Source organism: Oncorhynchus kisutch, linkage group LG27 (assembly GCF_002021735.2).
Source record: "Oncorhynchus kisutch isolate 150728-3 linkage group LG27, Okis_V2, whole genome shotgun sequence".
In the NCBI taxonomy this organism is placed as follows: domain Eukaryota; kingdom Metazoa; phylum Chordata; class Actinopteri; order Salmoniformes; family Salmonidae; genus Oncorhynchus; species Oncorhynchus kisutch.
Genome location: NC_034200.2, coordinates 18,880,713 through 18,905,449, shown reverse-complemented (window position 1 = coordinate 18,905,449; position 24,737 = coordinate 18,880,713). Strand labels below are relative to the sequence as shown.

The 24,737-nt window shown below is 41.9% G+C and overlaps 1 protein-coding gene across 6 annotated transcripts in view; it reads left to right on the top strand.

Moving 5' to 3' along the window:
* The first annotated feature begins 8,031 nt into the window (after positions 1 to 8,031).
* The window catches only part of LOC109871531 (histone-lysine N-methyltransferase 2C), a 134,579-nt gene continuing 117,873 nt past the window's right edge, over positions 8,032 to 24,737 (top strand). For 4 of the 6 annotated variants that reach the window (XM_031807281.1, XM_031807280.1, XM_031807282.1 and 1 more), the window contains exons 1-2: positions 8,032 to 8,987; positions 12,963 to 13,157. In XM_031807281.1, coding sequence (XP_031663141.1) covers positions 12,964 to 13,157 — 194 coding nt within the window. In that variant the 5' untranslated portion in view covers positions 8,032 to 8,987; position 12,963. The remainder of the gene's footprint in view (positions 8,988 to 12,962; positions 13,158 to 24,737) is intronic. The other 2 variants (XM_031807283.1, XM_031807278.1) reach the window with 1 other exon arrangement.

The following is a 24,737-nucleotide window of genomic DNA, read 5'->3' as shown; positions in this document are numbered from 1 at the left end:
ATTCTTCAGCCATTCCTGGACTGTCACTCTGCTACCGTCCGGCAACAGTACGGGAGGATCGGCTCTCGGACCAACAGGCTTCGTGAGAGCTTCTTCTCCCAAGCCATAAGACTTTTAAACAGTTGTGTAAAAAGTATCCAATTGTCAGACTTGAGTAAAAGTAAAGATACAGTACCTTAATAGAAAATGACTAAAGTAAAAGTGAAAGTCACCCAGTAAAATATTACTTGAGTAAAAGTATTTGGTTTTAAATATACTAAAGTATGAAAAGTACATGGAATTCCTAAAATATACTTAAGTATCTGTAACGGCATTCATAGGAAGAAGGTGAGGACCAAGGTGCAGCATGGTACGTGTTCATATTATTTATTCAAAACTGAACACTAAATAACAAAAGGAATAACCGAAACAGTTCTGACAGGCGATACAAACACTCAACAGAAAACAACTACCCACAAAAACCCAGTGGGAAAAGGTTACCTAAGTATGGTTCTCAATCAGAGACAACGATGGACAGCTGCCTCTGATTGAGAACCACACGACCAAACAACAAAGAAATATAAAACATAGAAAATGAACATAGAATGCCCACCCTAGTCACACCCTGGCCTAACCAAAATAGAGAATTAAAAGCCTCTCTATGGCCAGGGCGTGACAGTATAATTTCAAATTCCTTCTATTAAGCAAACCAGATGGCAAAGCAGACAGATAGTCAGGGGCACACTCCAACACAAATGAAGCATGTGTTTAGTGAATCCCCCAGATCAGAAGTGGTAGGGATGACAAGGGATGTTCTCTTGATAAGTGTGTGAATTAGACAATGTTCCTGTACTGTAAGCATTCAAAATGTAACGAGTACTTTTGGGTGCCAGGGAAAATGTGTAGATTAAAAAGTATATTTTCTTTAGGAATGTAGTGAAGTAAATGTTGTACAAAATATAAATAGTATAGTAAAGTACAGATACGCCAAAAAACGACTTATGTAAAAATACTTGAAAGTACTATTTAAGTACTTTACACCACTACTTTCAAATAGCTACTGGACTGATAAATAGTCAATTAATGGTTACCCGGACTATCTTGCACTGACCGTACACACAAACACTCACTAGATTATACACGCTATATACACTATATACAAAAGCATGTGGACACTGCTTCAAATTAGTGAATTCGGCTATTTCAGCCACACACGTTGCTGATAGGTGTATAAAATCGAGCACACAGCTATGCAATCTTCATAGACAAACATTGACAGTAGAATGGCCTTACTGAAGAGCTCAGTGACTTTCAACCTGGCACCGTCATAGGATGCCACATTTCCAACAAGTCAATTCATCAAATTTCTGCCTTGCTAGAGCTGCCCCGGTCAACTGTAAGTGCTGTTTTTGTGAAGTGGAAACGTCCAGGAGCAACAACGGCTCAGCCCTGAAGTGGTAGGCCACACAAGCTCACAGAACAGGACTGCTGAGTGCTGAAGCATGTAGCACGTAAAAATGGTTTGTCCTCGGTTGCAATACTCACTACCGAGTTCTACACTGCCTCTGGAAGCAACATCAGCACAATAACTGTTTGTCAGGAGCTTCATGAAATGGGTTTCCATGGCCAAGCAGCCACACAAGTTTACGATCACCATGTGCAATGCGTTAGGCTCGCCGCCATTGTACTCTGGAGCAGTGGAAGCACGTTCTCTGGAGTGATCAATCACGCTTCTCCATCTGGCAGTCCGGCGGATGAATCTGGGTTTGGCTGATGCCAGGAGAACGCTACCTGCCTCAATGCATAGTGCCAACTGTAAAGTTTGGTGGGGAAAGAATTATGGTCTGGGTTGTATTTCATGGCTCGGGCTAGGCCCCTTAGTTCCAGTGAAGGGAAATCTTAATGCTACAGCATACAATTACATTCTAGACAATTTTGTGCTTTTAAATTTGTGGCAACCGTTTGGGGAAGGCCCTTTGCTGTTTCAGCATGACAATACCCATGTGCAGAAAGCGAGGTCCATACAGAAATGATTTGTCGAGATCGGTGTAGAAGAACTTGACTGGCATGCACAGAGCCCTGACGTCAGCCCCATTGAACACCTTTGGGGTGAATTGGAACGCCAACTTCGAGCCGGGCTTAATCGCCCAACATCTGTGCCCAACCTCACTAATGCTCTTGTGGAGCAAGTCCCCGCGGCAATGTTCCAACATCTAGTGGAAATCTGTCCCAGAAGAGTGGAGGCTGTTATGGCAGCAAAGGGGGGACCAACTCTGTATTAATGCCCATGATTTTGGAATGAGATGTTCGACGAGCAGTTGTCCAAATATTTTGAGTCATCTAGTGTACGTACACACTCACACACACCACTTTGGCACTCCCACACAAACCCCCACACGCACATACAGTACCAGTCAAAAGTTTGGACACACCTACTCATTCAAGAGTTTTTCTTTATTTTCAGAATTTTCTACATTGTAGAACAATAGTAAATAACACATATGGAATGATGCAGTTAGCAAAAAAGTGTTAAACAAATCAAAATGTATTTTTGATTTTAGATTCTTCAAAGTAGCCTTTCATTGTAAAGTCTACACCATTTGTATTCGGCCCATGTGGTATAAAATGTGCTACTTTTTTTTGTTACCATACATCTAAAATGTTCTAAAATCAGATGCAGCCATCATCTGTTTTAGCTTTGATCTCTCTATAGGCTATGTCTGTGTCCTGACTGCAGACCTCTCATGTCAAACTGATACATCCTGATAGCTGGTTATATTTATGAATGATAACAGTTTTAGATTTCACATTTCTATCTATACTCTATACTGAGGCCATAGGACTGAGACTAATGGAGTAGACTATACTTGTAAGACCACATGGTGGCAAATTTATCTACTTAACTGTTATCACAAAGTTTTAAAAAACTGAATCGATCCTAATTCAATGGACCAGTAATTGTGTTTAGGTACAGGCATATTTGGAGGAACAAAATGTGGGTTAAGGGTTTGGATATTGGGCTGATCTAAAATTAATCGGTGTCAATAAAGCATGACCTTATGACCCTTCAGACTATAGGCCTACTGCCAATGATTCATACAACAAACAAAAACAAATGTGAATCACAAAATGCTAGACCTATTCTGTATTGATATACTATTGACCAGACATTGCCCATGGGCACCCAATTTGGAACCCACGGGGTGTGCAGGATTTTCAGCCAAGTATTATATCAAAACACCTGATTACACTAACTAGGCAATAACTTTCATGCTTGACTCCGGTATGGTAGTGCTAGTGTAACATCTATTCAAACCACAGGTTCTAGGCCCATTAAAGCAGGCCTATAGGGAACAGTCTGAGGCAGATATAAAAATAAAAATACACTTTTTTAATTTTTTATTCAGGTATATGATTTGCTTTTTTGAAATAGGATCTTACTGGTTCTGAAGGTCTGATTCAATAGTATAGGCCTGCTGGACTCCCATCTGATGTTCTCCAAACACATGGAGTAACCTGCAACCAACTGAAAACAAAATGCATTAATGCATAACTTTACACAATTTAATTAGGATTTTGAATAAACAAACATTGATGATAAAGTTAATATACCTTGTGAGCACATTTGACAACACCCCAAATAGCATGGTCCCAAAACGTTTGCCTTCAAAGAAATATACACTTGTGCAGCAATGACCCAATACACTCTGCATAGGTCATAAGATCTTATCTAAACACTAAACCGGTGTAGCCTGGGCGATTTAATCAACTAATTAGGGTCCCCTGGGAAACAGTTCCTACCCTGTCTGAAACAAAAGTATGCAGCCCAGGCCTGTAGCCTACTAGTGCCTGTAGCCTACCACTTTTCAACCTTCAACCTTTTCAACACTACTTGAGCAAAAGTCTAAAAGTATTTGGTTTAAATACACTTAAGTATCAAAAGTAAATGTAATTGCTCAAATATACTTAAGTATCAAAAGTAAATGTAATTGCTCAAATATACTTAAGTATCAAAAGTAAAAGCAAAGCTATAAATGGGGCGGGGGTAGGTTGACCTCAGGTCTCCCCACTGGAAGCCCAAGGTAGAGGGAGCTGGGGAATCTATTAAATAGCACTCCTCTAACTTTGTACAGTACTAATGCAATTAATACAATCAGCCACACTACAAAATACTACCAAATAAACCACAATTCATTCATACCACTGTGAATACAGTATATAGTTGAATTTTTTTTCTGGTTTGTGCGAAATCGTTAATAATATAAAACCAGTCTGCACACCACCAAGGTGAATTGGTTTAGTCTTGACTCTTGGTTGACAGTGTTGGGGAATGGTTAATGTATTGATGCTGGAGTGTCAAATCAACGCAAATTTGATTCTATTTGTCTTTGTTACTTGGGGGTTCGCCTAGGGAGCTATACAAGCTAGAACCGCCACTGACCAGGGACACACTCCAACACTTAGACATAAGCATTTGTGTTTAATGAGTCCGCCAGATCAGAGGCAGTAGGGATGACCAGGGATGTTCTCTTGATAAGTGTGTCAGAGAAAATGTAGGGAGTAAATACATTATTTTCATTAGAAATGTGGTGAAGTATCAGTGATGGTGCCGGAGGGAGGGGCTGCCGTCTTCTCAGCTCTTAACCAGCCATACTATTTTGTTTGTTTTTTTGCGTTGTTCTTAACTTGTTTTGTACATTTGTTCTGGACATCAGTACTGCGATTGCTCACCTCAAACTGGAGGAAGAGTTCTTCAATGAGTTGGACGGGAGGGATATAATACGGACACCCGACCAGGCCCAGATCCCCGTTATTCGCTGGAGAAGGAAACTGAGATTTCTCGGAAAGAGATCAGGTTGCCTTGTGAGGATCAGGCGACAAGTGGCTAATCTGCCATTGACTTCCGTCCTGCTAGCTAACGTTCAATCACTGGAAAATAAATAGGAAGAACTGAAAGTATGTTTATCCTACCAATGGGACATTCAAAACTGTAATATCTTATGTTTCAACGAGTCGTGCTGAACAACGACATTAAAAACATACAGCTGGTGGGTTATACGCTCTATCGGCAGGACAGAACAGCAGACTCTGGTAAGACACAGGGCAGGGGCCTATGCATTTATGTAAACAACAGCTGGTGCACAATATCTAAGGAAGTCTTGAGGTTTTGCTCGCCTGAGGTAGAGTAACTCATGATAAGCTCTAAACCACACTATCTACCTAGAGAGCTTTCATCTGTATTTTTCGTAGCTTTCTACATACCATCACAGACCGATGTTGGCACTAAAACTGCACTCAATGAGCTGTATACCGCCATAAGCAAACAGGAAAACGCTCATCCAGAGGCGGCGCTAATAGTCGCTGGGGACTTTCATGCAGGGAAACTTAAATTAGCTTCTATCAGCATGTTAAATGTGCAACCAGAGGGAAAACTATTCTAGACCACATTTACTCCACACACAGAGACGTGTAAAAAGTTCTCCCTTGTCCTCCATTTGGCAAATCTGACCATAATTCTATCCTCCTGATTCCTGCTTACAAGCAAAAATTAAAGCTGGAAGCAACAGTGACTCGGTCTATAAAAAAGTGGTCAGATGAAGCAGAAGCAAAACGACAGGACTGTTTTGCTAGCATAGACTGGAATATGTTCCATGATTCTTCCGATGGCATTGAGGAGTACACAACATCAGTCACTGGCTTTATCAATAAGTGCATCGAGGACGTCGTCCCCACAGTGACTGTATGTACATAACCCAACCAGAAGCCATGGATTATAGGCAACATTCGCACCGAGCTAAAGGGTAGAGCTGCCGCATTCAAGGTGTGGGACTCTAACCCGGAAGCTTATAAGAAATCCCTCTATGCCCTCCGACGAACCATCAAACAGGCAAAGTGTCAATACAGACTAAGATCAAATCGTACTACACTGGCTCCGACGCTCGTCGGATGTGGCAGGGCCTGGAAAACTACTACAGACTACAAAGAGAAGCACAGCCGAGAGCTGCCCAGTGACAAAAGCTTAACAGACGAGCTAAATAATTTCTATGCTCGCTTCGAGGCAATCAACACTGAAACATGCATGAGAGCATCAGCTGTTCGGGACGACTGTGTGATCACTCTCTCTGCATCCGATGTGAGTAAGACCTTTAAACAGGTCACCCTTCACAAGTCCGCAGGGCCGGACGGATAACCAGGATGTGTACTCCGAGCATGCGCTGACCAACTAGCAAGTGTCTTAACTGACATTTTCAACCTCTACCTGTCTGAATCTGCAGTACCAACATGTTTCAAGCAGTCCAACATATTCCCTGTGCCCAAGAACACTAAGGTAACCTGCCTAACCTGCCTAAACTACCAACCCGTAGCACTCACGTCTGTAGGCATGAAATGCTTTGAAATGCTGGTCATGGCTCACATCAACACCATTATCCCAGAAACCCTAGACCCACTCCAATTTATATACCGCCCCAACAGATCCACAGATGATGCAATCTCTATTGCAAGCCACACTGCCCTTTCACACCTGGACAAAAGGAACACCTATGTGAGAATGCTATTTATTGGCTACAGCTCAGCGATCAACACCATAGTGCCCGCAGAGCTCATCAATAAGCTAAGGACCCTGGGACTAAACACCTCCCTCTGCAACTGGATCCTGGACTTCCTGACAGACCGCCCCCAGGTGGTAATGGTAGGTAACAAAACATCTGCCACGCTGATCCTCAACACGGAGCCCCTCAGGGTTGCATGCTCAGTCCCCTCCTGTCATCCCTGTTAACTCATGACTGCATGGCCAGGAACGACTCCAACACCATCATTAAGTTTGCTGATGACACAACAGTGGTAGGCCTGATCACCGATAACAATGAGACCGCGTATAGGGAGGAGGTCAGAGACCTGACCGTGAGGTGCAAGGATAACAATCTCTCCTCAACGTGATCAAGACTAAGGAGATGATTGTGGACTAGAGGAAAAGGAGGACCGAGCACGCACCCATTCTCATCGATGGGGCTGTAGTCGAGCAGGTTGAGAGCTTCAAGTTCCCTAGAGTCCAAATTACCAACAAACTAACATGGTCCAAGCACACCAAGACAGTTGTGAAGAAGGCACGACAAAACCTATTCCCCTCAGGAGACTGAAAAGATTTGGCATGGGTTCTCAGATCCTCAAAAGGTTCTACAGCTGCACCACTGAGCGCATCCTGATGGGTTGCTCACTGCCTGGTATGGCAACTGCTCAGCCTCCGACCGCAAGGTACTACAGAAGGTAGTGTGAACGGCCCAGTACATCACTGGGGCCAAGCTTCCTGCTATCCAGGACCTCTATACTAGGCGGTGTCAGAGGAGGGTCCCTAAAGAATAGTCAATGACTCCAACCACCCTAGTCATAGACTGTTCTCTCTGCTACCGCATAGCAAGTGGTACCGGAGTGCCAAGTCTAGGTCCAAGAGGCTCCTAAATAGCTCCAACGTCCAAGCCATAAGACTCACGAACAGCTAATCAAATGGCTTTCTATGCATAGTTACTTTAATAACTCTACCTTCATGTGCATATTACCTCAATTACCTCGACACCGGTGCACCCACACATTGACTCGGTACCACCGGTACCCCCTCTATTGTTTTTTTCTGCTGCTCTTTAATCATTTGTTGTTCTTATCGCTTACTTTTTGGGGGGTATTTTCTTAAAACTGCATTGTTGGTTAATTAAGGGCTTGCAAGTAAGCAGGTCTACCTGTTGTATTTGGTGCATGTGACTAATACAATTTGATTTGGTTTGAAGTGAAAGTAGTTGGCAAAAATATAAATATTAAAGTAAAATACAGATACCCAAAAAAAACGACTTATGATATGATTAATATGAGGCTGACAAGTGGCGGAATTGCCCTTTAAATCACAAGGCCTACTGCAGTCCGTTCCACAGGATGAGATCAGAGTTCCACATTTTAGAAGTAACCGATACACTTTACCGTATTTATTAAATGCCCATATTCTTCCGCAGGGTCAGGGAGTATTTTCAAGAAATTGTTTTATAAACCTATGGATATTGCATTTAACCTCATTTGCAGTTTTGATTTCTAATACAAGTGAAAATAGTAAAATATTATTAGAAACCATTACATCTCCAAGTGTATCGCTTCGATTTATGCAACGATATTTTCGACCTATATTTTTGGGAGTCCTACAGTCGGGAGTTATTATTTTGTGTCACTTAAACATGGCCACCGTAAAGAGTACGATACAACTTTAATTATTTTTACCAGGTAGAACTCGCCATTTCGTGTTTTTTGACATAGCTAGAGTAAAAAAAGTGTTTTTGTTTATCTGAACACTCGTGTTAGTGTTTCCGGCTCGCCAGCTGAGGCGTCTTTCTGCCGCGGCTGAACAAAATAGAACCAGTTGGCAACGCTCGTGAGCCAGCGAGCTAGCTCGAGGAACTAGCCTTTGCATCGGTTATTTTTGTCCAAAGCATTGGCTTTCTCGTGAAGATTTTGTGATTTTTTTTTTGAAGAAGAAGACTACTTGGAATTTGTACCTGTTTTGGATTATGGATATTGGCTACATCTTCCCCCTATAATAATAGTTAGTAAAAGGATTAAGTGTGGCAGTTAGCTGAACATTTTATTTGTGCGACGACAGCTGTCATTTGGAGAAAAGAAAGTGATCCATCATGCGTTTGCAATGAAGCTGATCTCTACTGGATTTACATTTTGCATCCTTTTTTCAAATGGGTGATGTTAAACATCGGATTATTGGTGTATGCGTTCATGCTTTGTTTTTAACAGCGGTGGGATTGCTTTCGTAGCTAACATTGGCGTGGCCACCTAGCTAGTTAGCTACTTCTCGTACAGAACAGAAGACTGAGCTAGCTAACTTATCTAACGTTAACTAGCTGAGTGACAGTTGGCGATATCATTATTCCTCACAAATACACTACAAAGTGATATAACTATATATCTCTTACAATTTTGGACATGAAGAAGATAACCTACTATTCATAATTTTGAAGGTAAGTTATTTTAGCTAGCTATTTCATGTACTCGCTTGCTACATAATTCTCGGATTTGCAGCGGCCGCTCGAGCCTAGTGTTTTTCCGCCGCCTTGTTTGGTCCGTTCTTCGACACAGCGAATCAGCCAAACTAGACGAATTTCTGCTAGAAAATACATTTAGACACGTAAATGCTTCAGCTGTGGCTAAATGCAAGGCTAACGTGTGCCATGAATCACCGCTGTTGATTCTGTATACTGTAATGTTATGTAGCTAGCGAACCTGTTAGCTAACAACTAGAAGTTGACCAGCTAAGTTAGCTACGCTCGTTTTGATCTCTGTATATTTATTTTGGAGGTCGTCTCATACAAAACACAATGCTAACTAAACTAGATAACCATCTAGTTTACTAGATAGCTATCTACATAGTTGGTAAACTTTTGTATTTGGGAAATGTAGCGAGTTAGCTCTAGCTAGTTGATTTGCTAGCCAAAACCTTTTATCCACACGCTAGTTAGCTAACGTTAGCTACCGGATAGGTAGCTGTGGAATCATGCATGACTTCTAAAGTGACTTCACTTTGAAGTTTAATGTTAGCTAATTGTTAACTATCAGGCAGCCTTGGATATCAACACTATGTAGATGTTGACTAACGCTAACTCCCATTTTCAACGGCTCAGCTAAATTAGCTAATGGTAGCTACCTACCGTTTTTAGCTAACTTGTCTTTCAGATACTTTGGCTGGCGATATAGGCAGTTGCATCCCATTTATCATTAATCAAATACCCTGATCATCATCTTATGTCTCTGTATCCCACAAAGTGGGATATCACTAGTCTATTAGTAGGCACATCATATTGTTACTCATTTGCAATGCCATGCAATAGCCTAACAAAGACTACAAAGAACCTAGGATGGCTGGCTAGCTGGTTAGCTTGTTTTGGCTGACTTGAGCATGCAGTTGCTTTGTGCTGTACGCTAGTTTAACAAAGGTAGCTAGCTAGCCCAGTGTGTCTGGGGGTACCCAACTGTGCCCACTGCCTTATGAAACCAATGTTCTTCCATGCTAATGTAGTTCTTTGTAGAAGCTGATTTGAAACATTAAGATACACTTTAAAGTGAATATATTTATTCTGTTTACTATAATTGGTCACTACACTTTATTTTATTCCACTTTTTTTATCCAGTCATTGATCTACTTCACGCCCCAGCTTTTCGCCACCCACTTGTGCCTCCTCCTTATGGTCATAGTCTGAGTAGGGCTATAGTGAATCTTTCTTTCCAGAATCCATACTTTATCTATTTGTTATGTTTGTAACCTGTACTTGTTCAAACTTGCTGTCAAGCCTATTGCTCTATAGGCAGACAAGGGAACATAATGTATCATCCTACTTGCTTGTGTATGACAAAGACCACATTAAGGGCTGCTGTGATTACCTTTCGGAAGAATGGAATATAGACGTTAGGCAATTGGCTTACTAAAGACCATCCAATCAAGGGGGCTCATCTAGGGTCTACATATTTTGCAGCAACCTACACGATTTTGAACAACCCCATGCTCAATTTGTTGATACTGTGTCATTTATGTTTTTTCTCTCCCATTGACTCCATCTAGTCTTAGCTGAACTTCCCACACAAAGACGGCATTGGATGCCACAAGAGGTCAAATGTAGACTCAGTCACAGAATAACATCAAGCTGTGTTTTGGAAAAGACTCCGCTCTCACATAGGTAGCTAGTTCATTACAATCTCAAAATCAGTGCAAGGTCCCCCTGATGACACAGCAGTATACTGTGCAGTGGAGGGATGGATCCTGGTCATGGCTAGCAGGAATGCATATAATGTCAAATAAGGCACTTCTGGCATTAGCTGCATCCTGTCTAGTCAACCATGGATCCGGTGTAGTAGGCTAGTTCCAGGAAGAGACAGTGTGCCGGAAGAGAGTCTCCCATTGGCAGTGTCCCTCAACTGTCTGAGAGAACAGGGTGTCAGACAAGCCCATAAAAAAATTGGGATGACATCATCTTCAACAGACAGTCAGGCAGGCTGAGCTGAAAAGTCAATACACTTATGACTTTTTGTTCTCAGTGTTTGTCAAAAAACAAATATGCCTACTGGTTTATACAGTGTGTCCTCTCATACTGTTACAATATGATACTGAACAGAGAACCACAGTGGAGCAAACTAATTAATCCACTGTGGAACAAACAAATAGAGCAGGCTTATTTCAGTGGTAAGTAGAGGCAACTTCGGAGTCTGATAGGAGAGGAATGCAAGAACACAAGCAAGACATCGAAGGACGAACGATCATCCAGACAGAGACATGAGGTCACAGTGTGGTGGTAGGTAGCTCAGGAAAGGAGAGAGTAGGTATGTGAACTTTTACATTGATAACACTGTCGAATAGGTTGAACATTGCTTCAGCTGATAAGTGATTTTGAAGGACACGTAGAAAGGTCAGAGGTAAGTTTTAGGCATTTCCTCGAGTATCATATCTGGAAAAAGATATGCCACCCCTGTTTTGGTAATAAGCTGAGGGATGGGCCTGGAGAAATGTAACCACTATCAAATTCAAAGAGTCAGTTCTGGCACCCATAGCTATGACAAATGTGTTTTAACCATGTTTAGATTTATACTGAAGAAAAATATAAATGCAACAATTTTAAAGATTTTACTGTATTACAGTTCATATGAAGAAATCAGTCCATGTATTTCACAAGATTGGGAATACAGATATGCATCATAAAAAAAGTAGGGGTGTGGATCAGAACCAGTCCTCATCTCCTTCGTATAGAGTTGATCAGGATGTTGATTGTGGAATGTTGTCCCACTCCTCTTCAATGGCTGTGCGAAGTTGTTGGGAACTGGAACACGAGCATCCAGGGCATTCCAAATGTGCCCAATGGGTGACATGTCTGGTGATTGATGCAGGCCATGGAAGAACATTTTCAGCTTCCAGGAATTATGAACAGATGCATGCGACATGGGGCCATGCGTTATCATGCTGAAACATGAGGTGATGGCGACTGATGAATGGCACGGCAATGGGCCTCAGGATCTCATCACGGTATTTCTGTACATTCAAATTGCCATCATATAAAATGCAATTGTGCTTGTTGTCTGTACTAATGCCTACCCATATTGTAATCCCACTGCCACCATGGGGCACTCTGTTCACAAAGTTGACATTAGCAATCTGCTCGCGCACACAATGCCATACACGTGGTCTGCGGTTGTGAGGCCAGTTGGACATACTGCCAAATTTTCTAAAATGACATTGGAGGTGGCTTACGGTAGAGAAATTAACATTGAATTATCTGGCAACAGCTCTGGTGGACATTCCTATAGTCAGCATGCCAATTGCATGCTACCTCAACTTGAGTTATCTGTGTCATTGTGTTGTGACAAAACGGCATGTTTTAGTGACTGTTTATTGTCCCCACCACAACGTGCCTCTGTGTAATGGTTGTGCTGTTTAATCAGCTTCTTGATATGCTTCACCTGTCAGGTGGATGGGTTATCTTGGCAAAATATGAATGATCACTAACAGGGATGTAAACAAATTTGTGCACAATATTTGGGAAATATACTTTTTGTGCGTATGGAAAATGTTTATTTCAGCCCATGAAACATGGGACCAACACTATGTTGCGTTTCATATTTTTGTTCTGTGTACTTTGTTTACAAACATTGGAGTAAAATAAGGTTATATTTTGGGTTCTGATGGGATACGACAGTTGAGGCATTTAAGTTCTGTTCTTCAAGAATGAATGGGTACATTAATTTATGTCTAAAAATGGAAGAGCATCTGCAGATTGACCCTTTTTTAATAATCAATTGTGTAGAATAGATTCAACATTTGATCAAGGCAATGTGATAACTTGTCCGGCACATCTTATTCATACACTGATTCCAAAGTACGTCAAGTAACCAAACCACATATTCAAACAGGCATGATTTTGCACTGATGCCTCTCTCTCCTTCCCTTCGAGAAGAATGTCATCAGAGGATAAGACTGTGGAGCCCTCTGACCAGGGACCCTCGCTGCCCTCCGGCAGTGCAGGGGCCACGTCCACAGGAAGCCCTGCCCAGACAGACAAGCGCCCCAGGGGCAGGCCGCGCAAGGATGCTGCCACCACCACCACCACCATTGCACCCCAGGCGCCACCCACATCCAAGACCAGGAAGAAGTATGTTGTTTACCCTCCATATCTTCACAATCCTATTGGTAATTTACAGTGCACATAGACTTGCCTGAGTCATCACAAACACTATAAGTCATTCTTCTGTGAACTTAGTCTGCGTTTTGTTTGTGGTGTTTGAACTGGAAGCTATTCAAGTGGCTATAGAGCCCCACAGTGGAGGTGTCATAATACCCATAAAACCTAGCGGCCAAACGGAAACGGTTCCAATTGTTTTTCCACCATTACTTTTTCCTCATACGGGATTTTAGAAATACTTAAAATAAGGGCTGTGTTTCGTGTAAGCTTACCCTGGCGTGACTTTTTGATAACCATGTAAATGTCTCTCAGGCAAGCTGACACTTATCAATATATTCGTCTCTATATTTGCTCAGATTTGAAAATGGTAATTAGCATAAAATTAGACGTCGTGCAAAACTGCAAATCCCTGCAAGCTCCTGCATGTCATCTCTAGCTGACCCCTTTGCTAACAGGTATTCTGTCAATTTAAAGAAATGTAGCCAATTTATTAATTACTACATTTGAATTAACATTAGATAGTTAATCCAAATATTCTTACCTTTGCCTCGATTCGGCAGTCTCACCCATATCATCATAGTATTTGTAGTTCTTTATGATATGCTAATTACCTTCTACTATGGCTTTCATTTTTGCGGTGTAATCACAGGCGAATATATTGATCAAAGTCACCTTGTCCTAGAGAGATTTACACTTATCAAAACGTCACATCAGGGTAAGCGTACACGAAACACAGCTCTTATTGTAAGTGTTTCTAAAATCCCTTATGGGAAGAATGAATGGTAGAAAGACGATTGGAACCATTTCCCAGTTTAACCTCTAGGTTTTATGGGTGTTATGACTCATACTGTGGTGTTCTATTCCCCTTCCCCAAAATGTGTTTAAACATTACACAGATACTATCCAAATCTGTTCATCAGGCAAAGATCTCATTTTTCAGACCGTTATTCAGAGCTACTCTATGCATAGGGGGCTAAACACATTTATAAATACAGGTAACTCAAGCACAAACCCTTTCCACGGTTTTATTGTATGCAGCAGTACCAACCTGCCTCATTTGTTATATCCATGGCAACACATAATGCAGCTCAGAGAGCTGAGCTGTGTAATATGATGCCTACAATTGATCTAACTCTGACTAATTTGATCTGGGGTCACCATATTAGGATATCAAGGAGATGGTGTGTGTGAGCAATCTATTATCAATCAATCATCCAAATTATATGTTTATGCCATGGCTATAAGGACAGCCGAGACAATTCCCGGTCTAGGTCGAATTAGCTGATAGGTTGGTTGGTGGGAGTGGCAAAGCATGGGTGTAGGTCAACATGTCATTTGGCCCATTATTTATAGCATGCAAGTGATCCAAGGAATACATAGCCTATGCCTGCTATATGGTTGGGCTGTATTTCCCAGCATGCGCTGACGTCCTCACTTGGTTCTTTCCAAGGTCTCCCTTGTTCCAGAATCAAGCAGTGGACGGCTGGTCAGGTTCAGTGTGTTATTATGGTCAGTTGGGTTTGTATGCGAGAGAGTGCATCAGTTTTCTGGGACACTCTTGGTGGTGATAATGCTAAAGACCCATGGGACGGTAGAGGGAAGTATGCATTATTACCGATACTTGCGTCTCAGGCAGCACCTTTCATCGAGGGGGAGGGGAAGCTTGCTGTATACATCTCAGATGACTCAATACTAGCATGTTGTTTTTGTAAGAAGAGTAAGATTTGAAGTGTTCATATCAGGAGAATGAACAAATGTAGTCTAGAGCTAGTGATACTGTATTGTTTTTGCAGCATGTATCAACTGGGCACTATTTTGATGTAAATAAGACACAAAAGGCTTCTCTTAGACGTTAGACATTTTGTTGACTAATTGGATACTGCGTTGAATCACCCAGTCATCCAACACTCCATTCCAGAACAGGGAAATCTGTTCCAGGTTTTCCTGTCGGCTCCCTGAGAGCTGGAACTACTTACCACAGCATTATTTTCAACCTCTTTTTTTTTTTTTTTTTTCTCTCTCTCTCTCTCTCTCCTGGTGGTGGGATCATGGGGAGAAGTTGGGGAGTTGGATGTTCCAGACCTTTAGGGTTTTTTGCCATTTCAAGAAAAGTCAAAAGAAAAGACTACACTTCGAAGGCTACATGAGAGCATAAGGACACTGCGCTATAGGCACAGCACGTTCGGAATGGTCACAGACAGGGTTATGACGATATACAGTTGTCTGTACTAGACCTAAATGTCAGATTCTTATGTACCCGTTGCTCATAAAGTGTATTTATCATTAATACCTTGGTGAATAATCAGAAAGCCCTGGTAATTGTGGAGAGAGTGATATTCCATGCCAGTGAAGGTAGGTCAGATCAGATGCATCATCAACTTAATACAGGTTGACTTTATGGCTCGTGTGTATGTACTACCAATCTTCTGAATATGGCTGATATCAGACATGAATTTACGTCAGACGTTTCTATCTTTACTCAAACAGACATATCTATCTGCTGTAGACGTTGGGCACCAGAGAAGCCCCTTACGGCCTCTCTCCTATCAGACAGTGACAGAGGGAGAGAGGAGCTGGAGATGTCTGGGAACAGCAATGCATTTTTAAATTTATCCTGGTCTCTGTCTACTCTACACCCCCGTGCCGTCATCACTGGGATGCTCCTGGGCTTTGAGGTCGTGGGTTACAACATTATGGAGCTCTCGTCACTGTTAGAGCTGAGCTTATTTTGGGCCTTATGGAGTTGCTTAAATATGTGTTGCCATGACGAGACCTCATTACAGAAATAAAGATCAGGGCTATCTAGTGTCTACTTCACTAATCATTTATTGATTTGGTACTTTCTGTTGGTATGGCTGTTTTTTTTTGGTTCACTGTTTCCTGCCCAATGCAGAGTCTTGAACTGTGACATTTAGTCTTCCATCTTGTTGCTGCTTATCTGGAGTAGGAAGTCATTTGGAGGGAGGAGTTGACTTGGCAAACTGGCTGTCTTGTGTGTTCATTCTCCAGTGGCATCGAAAATTACCCCCTCCCCCTGCATCCTCCCCACTACCCCCGCAAAATGCTGGCTTCTCTCATTTAGACTCTTTGCTCTTCCCACATAGTGGGCTCACTACGTGGTGCTGTTTAATTTGTATCCATGACAATTATCACCTCGACGTGGCCCTCAGATTGGGTTAAGACAGAACTCCTACTGGAGGATCCTGACACTGACAAATCTCTCCTTGTGTGTGTGTGCTCTGTTTATGCACTCTCCATTGATGTTTGTTTACTTTGCTCTGCAGACTGTTCATTTCAATAAAAAGAGGAAAAGGTACATCACCTTGTTTGCAAGTCTGAGTTTTGACTGTAGCAACTATCTGTGTGTCTTTAACTCTGCACTAGTGTCACTTACAGGTAAGTTGTCATCAGAGGAGCCTAGAGGTGAAGGGTGGGGTAGACTAGTGATGGTATGAGAGGTGAAGGGTGGGGTAGACTAGTGATGGTATGAGAGGTGAAGGGTGGGGTAGACTAGTGATGGTATGAGAGGTGAAGGGTGGGGTAGACTAGTGATGGTATGAGAGGTGAAGGGTGGGGTAGACTAGTGATGGTATGAGAGGTGAAGGGTGGGGTAGACTAGTGATGGTATGAGAGGTGAAGGGTGGGGTAGACTAGTGATGGTATGAGAGGTGAAGAGTGGGGTAGGCTAGTGATGGTATGAGAGGTGAAGGGTGGGGTAGGCTAGTGATGGTATGAGAGGTGAAGGGTGGGGTAGGCTAGTGATGGTATGAGAGGTGAAGGGTGGGGTAGGCTAGTGATGGTATGAGAGGTGAAGGGTGGGGTAGGCTAGTGATGGTATGAGAGGTGAAGGGTGGGGTAGGCTAGTGATGGTATGAGAGGTGAAGGGTGGGGTAGGCTAGTGATGGTATGAGAGGTGAAGGGTGGGGTAGGCTAGTGATGGTATGAGAGGTGAAGGGTGGGGTAGGCTAGTGATGGTATGAGAGGTGAAGGGTGGGGTAGGCTAGTGATGGCGTGAGACGTGTAGTAGTCACTCAACAGGAGGTCGAGTGTGATCTGAGTAGGGCCAAATTCCATTTATTGTGAGAAGCATAAAATGCTGAATTTTCTTCCGTCCGTCCGCCTTCCACTGGTAGTTGGACAAGAGTCATTGACCAGCAGCTTGTTTAGGAGGTGGTAGCCTAATGATTTTAACCTGATTAAGTGAAATATATTATCCAAATACATATTTTGCGTGCTATTCCAGGTCTGTAGGCCCATATACACTTCACAAAAATACAGGGATGGACAATAACAATAAAACTGACGTGTTCAATGTCCTTCTGATTGTACTAAGTAGCTGAAGTAATATGGCCTTTCTGTTCATTTCCAGCTTGTGTCTGTCTGAAGCACAACCTCTGGTCATATTACAACTCTCATCATCCAGATTGATCAACGCATGTTTTGTCGTGTTATAAATCACTGGCTTGTTTTTACTTGATGTATTCTCCCATTGGGTTAAAATGTGGCTTGCTTATGTTCAGCAGTTACATTTCGATTAGGCCATAATAATTATGTCATACCATTTGGGACTGAGAGTAATGGGCTTGGCTTTGCTTCTCATATGCTTCCCTGGTTTGATCTATGATGGGAGAATTTAGTTGGAAAGAAGATATCCCAGTCCTAGGCATTCTCAATTACATATTTACCTCACAGTTCTTGTTTGGATGATCTCGCTAGCTACTATCAATCTATATTTAAGCAATAAGCCCTGAGATGTGGTATATGACCAGGCCAATATACCACTGCTAAGGGCTGTTCCAATGCGCAACGCGGAGTGCCTGAACACGGCCAATATACCACGGCTAAGGGCTATGTATCAAAAACCCTCGGTGCCTTGTTTCTATTATAAACCGGTTACCAATGTAATTAGAGCAGTAAAAATAAATGTTTTGTCATACCCGTGGTATACGGTCTGATATACCACGGCTGTTAGCCAATCAGCATTCAGCTTTCGAACCACTCAGTTTATAATATTGAATGTTTACCAGGTTTCTGTCTGTTGATGTTTGTACATTCAAGCTCATTGAAAGCAGGGAGGGATAATCATGTTCCTCATTCTTGCCCTCTCTCGTTGTCCACCATGGTACCAAGAGGTTGTACCCATACTCTACCGCACCACTCCTCCTACTTCACCTTTCCTTGCCCAGCGGCCTCAGTGCCTCCCTTTTAAGAATCGGTCATGTTTTTTTTGTTTTGCCGTTATAATCCTTGGGCGGGCTGCCTAAGCGTTCTTTTCGGGTTGCTCAAGTCCAAACAGTGTTAAACAAAAATGCTTTCATTAACTTAAATGACTAAAACCAGATGTGAAGTATGTAGAAACGATAATTGACCTTTGCATATACCAAACATTTGGACTACCTTTCTAATATTGAGTTGCACCCTCCCCTTTTGCCCTCAGAACAGCCTCAGTTCGTTGGGGAATGGACTCTACAAGGTGTCAAGTATTCCACAGGGATACTGGCCCATGTTGACTCCAATGCTTCCCACAGTTGTGTCAAGTTGGCAGGATGTCCTTTGGGTGGTGGAAAATTCTTGATACACACAGGAAACTGTTGTGTGAAGAACCCATTAGGGTTGCAATTTTTTACGTGGTCCTTATATATGTATATTTTTAAAGATCTTTGAGAACTAACAATCACCAAAATAAAAGATTAACAGTCAGGGATAATAGAACATTCTAAATTAATTTAGCGGTACTAATAACATCACACTAACCATAGCAAAATGCATAGAATTGCAGAATACTAGCTTTAAAACGGCAAACCTTTCTCTCAGCTCCCAAAAACAATCCCATGACAAAATAATGCTTTTTTTAGATAAAACTGGTTGTTTGGATGCTGATTGGACGAGCAGCGTTTCAATCGGTGCTGTGTTGGCTGTCACAACACACCTATGCCTGCTAACCGTTACTGTTTGTCCAGATCTGCAATAGGCTAACACACAAAATCATTCAAAGTTGCACAAATTTTCAATATGAATCCACAAGAACAAATAATATTTGTAGAGTATAGCTGATAGGCAGAGGAGAGGCCAGGTGTGTCATTGCGCATTGCTCCCCTATTGATCTTGTTTAGGGACAGTACAATCATGCTACGTAGGCTAGCCTACAACACCACAATGCAATGAATAATTGCATTATTCTTACAAAATTCTACAATAGGCTGCAGTCAAAATGCTATTTGAATAACTGCGCAAATGCCCTTTCAGTTGTGGGTCTACTCTCGACAGTTTATTAGGTCTAGAAAGGGTCAGTGGTAGGCAAGTCTGGCTGTATTTTTACTTCTGATACTGAGATGCGCTTTCTGTAGCATATCATCAATTTCCCAAGTTGTCCTATAATAATGTGGCCACATATCCCCCAAGCAGGCCCAATTAGGCCTATTCAGGAAAGCTTAACGTGCGCTCTGCCTCCTCTCCAATCAAATCAAATTGCATTTGTCACATATTGGCCAAATACAATAGGTGTAGACCTTACAGCTCACTTACCGTTGAAGTCGGAAGTTTGCATACACTTAGGTTGGAGTCATTAAATCATTTTTCAACCACTCCACAATTATTTTTTATTTTTTTGTAACAGTATTTTTATTGGAATTTCACCATTTTCACCCATATTAAGAGATACAACAACAGACACAAAGCACACAGAACAAAAACAAGAAACAGCACCCACTTACACATCTACGTGCATATATACACATACACACACACACACACACATACATATACCCATGCATATACACACACATACGCGCATGCACATACACACCCATACATACGTACACCATTTTCCTCTTCCCGCTCGGTGCTTCTCTCACCCCATCACCATCATTGCGTCTCTCAATACATACATTTGAAACAAACTTACAAACAGAAATCAAACAAAAAAAAAGCTCAGTTTAAACCAAGAGTTTAGGTTCCACACATGGAACGTACAGTGTAGTTCTGAAATACATAGATCCCCGCCATTCTAGGAGAATCCTTGCAGCATAATAGCTGATACCTCAGGTTCTAGGTAATTTAGATAAGGTTCCCATACTTTGTAGAACTGATCTGTTTTAGAATGCAATGTACATGTCAGATATTCCAGAGGCACCCATTCAAATAGTATCTTATGCCAATCTTTAATAGAAGGAACCTTATCACTAATCCACTGTAAAAGGATGTTTTTCCTCGCTGCGAAGGTAAGGATGTTGAAAAGCCTCCTTTTACCCACAGAAGTAACATGCCTACTAGGGAGACCTAACAGTAAAGAAACTGGGTCCAATTCTAGATAGGGTGCCTGTATCAGTTTTGCATTTAAGACACTGAGGGGAAGAGGAAGTGTGGCTAAAAGCATGTCTGCGATTTGGGGATATATGCAATTTGTGTATTCTTAATTGGATTGCTCTAGTACGGTCACATATGCAAAAACAATATCTATATCTACAAATGTCCTCCCACATCTCTTCGTCAATAGTAACAGACAATTCTTTCTCCCACACTTGTTTCACCGTCTGTGTGTTGACAGCAGAAAAGGACCTTAAAGTATCATAAAACAGACTTAGACATTTTCCTTTGTGGGAAAAAAAGCATTCTTTCAATGACCGACACATCAGGGTTACCAATTAAGGTGGTGCTCTTCAGAATATAATGTCTTACTTGTAGGAAGCGGAAAAAGTCCTGCTTTGGGAGTCAATATTTCTCGACCGTCTGCTCAAATGACAACAAAATCTTATCCGTAAATAAGTCATTTAGCCTGTGTATGCCCTTATTAAGCCATAAGTAAAAGCCAGCATCCAGCAATCCTGGACTGAAATCTGGGTTGTTAAGAATTGGGGTAAGAGCAGAGGTTAGTTTGGACCTTCCCAGGAATCGCTGAACTGACCTCCATACTTTGAGTGTGTTAAGTGTAACGGGATTATTGCAGTGATCTTCTACAGACTTGAAACTTCTGAAAAATAAAAGTTCCTGTAAGGGGTATTTTGAAAGAGAAGTCTCAATGTCTAACCAAAAAGAAGAGTCATCATTTGTGATCCAGTCAGAGATATAACAAAGGTGGGCACACCATTGATAGAACCTGATATTGGGCAGGTCCAAGCCGCCCATAGAACTTGGCAGCTGCAATATTTCCATCTTAAGTCTTGGCTTGCGTTTACTCCATATAAAGGAACTTAGCTATCCATTTACATCCTTTATTACCTTATTGGAGAGTAATACTGGGATCATTTGGATTGGGTAAAGTAGTCTAGGTAAAATGTTCATTTTCAAGGGTGATATTCTACCCAACCAAGAAATCGGGAGAGAGTTCCAGCGCTCCAGATCCTGTCTTATTGTATCAAACAAGGGAACAAAATAGGCTTTGTACATTAGCTGGAATTTAGGAGTTACAAATATACCCAGATACATGAAACCTGAGGGAGACCATTTAAAAGGGAAGGGGGGAGAAGTATTAGGTACAGAGTGTAGGCTACCAAGTGGCATAGCCTCTGACGTAGTAAGGTTAATCTTGTAGCCTGAGAATTCGCTGAATAATTCAATAATATTAATAAGAGATGTAATTGAAGTCTCGGGACTAGAGATGAATATCAGGACATCAGCATACAAGCTTATTTTATGGTGAACATCACCAATGAGCAGCCCCTGTATAGCAGGCGTTACCCTGATGGCCTCGGCCAGTGGTTCCATAACGAGTGCAAAGAGGAGGGGGGATAAAGGACAGCCCTGTCTGGTACCTTTGTGTATAGAGAAGCTATTTGACCGTAGCCCATTAGTAAGGACAGCAGCCTGAGGATCATCATATAAAACTTTCACCCATTTTATAAAGTTGTCCCCCAGACCAAATTTATTTAGAGCAAATAATAGGTAAGACCACTCCACACGATGGGTCTGTACGAGGAACAAGACTCTGGACATTTTCCCTTTTTGAGAATAAGTGAAATGTTGGCTTCTCTCAGCGTTTGAGGGAGTTGGTCATTTGAAAATGAGTGGTTAAACATATCACGCAATGGCTCAAGGACCAGGCCATGGAACTCTTTATAGAACTCACTACAAAACCCGTCTGGTCCTGGGGCCTTACCATTTCGCAGATTCTTAATTGCAAACATTATCTCTTCCTTGGTAATAGGGGCATTAAGGAGGGACCTCTGCTCTTCGGAGATAGTAGGGAGCTCAATCTTACAAAAGAAGTTCTCCATTAATTTGGGTGCATCCTTTGGCAGTTCTGAGGCAGAAAGGTTTGTATTAAATGTCTTAAATGAGTCACTTATCAATTTATTTTCATAAAAAATGATTACCATCAGAATCAGTAATAGTAGCAATTGACTGAGAGTCAGCCCTCTTTTTAGCTAGGTATGCCAAGTACTTTCCTGGCTTATCGCCATGTTCATATAGCTTTTGCCTGACAAATCTCATTTTCTTTTCAGCGTCCTGTGTTAGGAGAGAGTCTAATGTTGATCTAATGACTGATATTTCCTTTAATATAGGCAGGAGTGGGCGTTTTAATGTAGTCCTTCTCTTTAGTTCCTAATTCACCCTCTACCATTTTTTGCTTTTCCCGCTTTTTCCGTCTCTTTGTAGCTGTGTATGACATAACCCCTCGCTCCTTTGGGAGACCTGATTATCTGTTGATTGAGAGTTAATAGAGAAAAATGCTTTAAACTCTGATGAAATATGATGTGAATGTATGGTCTTTAAGAATGGTTGTGTTCAACCTCCAATGTCTTGACCGATTGAATGCCAGCATGATCAGATATGACTATGCTTCCTATCCTAGCGGATAAAACACTGCAAAGACGTCCTGGGCATAAAAAAATAATCTATTCTAGTCTGACATCCATGAGGTGCAGAGAAAAAAGTGAACTCTCTGTTGGAGGGATGAAAAGCTCTCCAGACATCCGCATACCCCAGATCATCACAAATAGCTTTAAGTGACTTAGCTTGAGGAGAGAGTGAAGCTATACCGCTGGGAAACTTATCAATAAGGGGGTTCAACAAGCAGTTAAAATCTCCTCCAACCACTGCAGTGTCCGAGTTTAATTCTGAAAAGTCTAGAAATGCCTTACTGAGGAAATCAGGGGGGTGATCAGGGGGGAAGTAAATATTCATTATGGAAATGTTCTGCCCTTGTAAAGTACCATTCATTATAACAAATTGACCAAATTTATCTTTCACACAATTCAAGACCTTAAGTGGTAAGTTCTTTTTCACCAGAATTGCTACACCTCTACTTCTGGATGTAAATGATGAGAAAAACACTTGATCAAACCCCCCTTGTTGTAATTTCAGGTGCTCCTTATCATCCAAATGAGTTTCTTGCAACAGGGCAATATCAATATTTGATTTTTTCAAAAAAGACAGTACTTTCTTCCTTTTAATGGGGTTATGGCACCCTCTAATGTTCCATGTACATACACGCAGTCTATTACCTGCCATTGTATCTTGACCATTCAATATCCAGACTGGATCCTACTGTAAAAGCGGGGTAGTACCTTTTTCCATGTGTTGAACTCTCCTCTATCTCACTGAGCATAAACAAACAATATGAACCCTGAACTCGAACTATACTAAACCCAAAAATTAAACATGTAAAGATCCAAAAGGGGTTTTTCCCACTAGCTAACATGCAGGGGATTTCAACTCTCCAATGTAGACTCTTAAGTCTGCATTGCCGCTCAATAGCCTCATCATTTATATGTATGGAAAAGAAAATCAATAGAAGATTGAGGCTCTTCCACCTAAAACCAAGCCTGGGCACCAATATGGATTCACACATATCTCAGTCTGAGCTATAGCGGCTATTACTTTAGTAGGAAAAATAATAAAGATACGAATATTACTGAGCCGGAGTACGTGAGGACTCACACCACTGTTTCATGATCAGATTCAACCAAAAATTAACAAAGTTATTCAATGCTATGGAGGTGCAGCTTAAACTTATTTACCCGAGAGAGTCCATAAACGCAGCAGCCTCTTCAGGTGTGTAGAGCTTTTTAGGTGATCCGTTGACCATAATCTTCAATGTGGCCGGGTACAACAGTGCGTAGTCCATCTTCATTCTCCTGAGTCGAGCCTTCGCTTCATCAAACGCTTTGCGTCTTCGTACAACCGCTGTGGAATAATCATTGAAGTATGAGACCTTTGGACCTTTATGTTGACTACCATCAGAGCCGATGTTTCTAGCTGCATCCATGACGCGCTGCTTGTCGGTGAAGTTGTGGAACTTTATAACCACCGGCCGTGGGCGCTGATTGGGACCGGGTATTGGTGCTTGAGAGCGATGGGCTCTGTCCAGCTTCACACGACCAGCCTTAGTGTCCATTTGTAGGTAGCCAGGGATCCATTCCTCAAAGAATTTTACTGAACGTGTCCCTTCAGAATTTTCCGGGAGTCCCACAACACGAATATTGCATCTGCGTCCTCGATTATCCAAGTCGTCAATGTGCTCCGCCATTTCGCGCACCTGTTTCTCAAGTGCTTTTATCTTAGCGTCCATAGATGTAGTTGACGTTTCCACTGCAGCAATTCTTCCTTCCG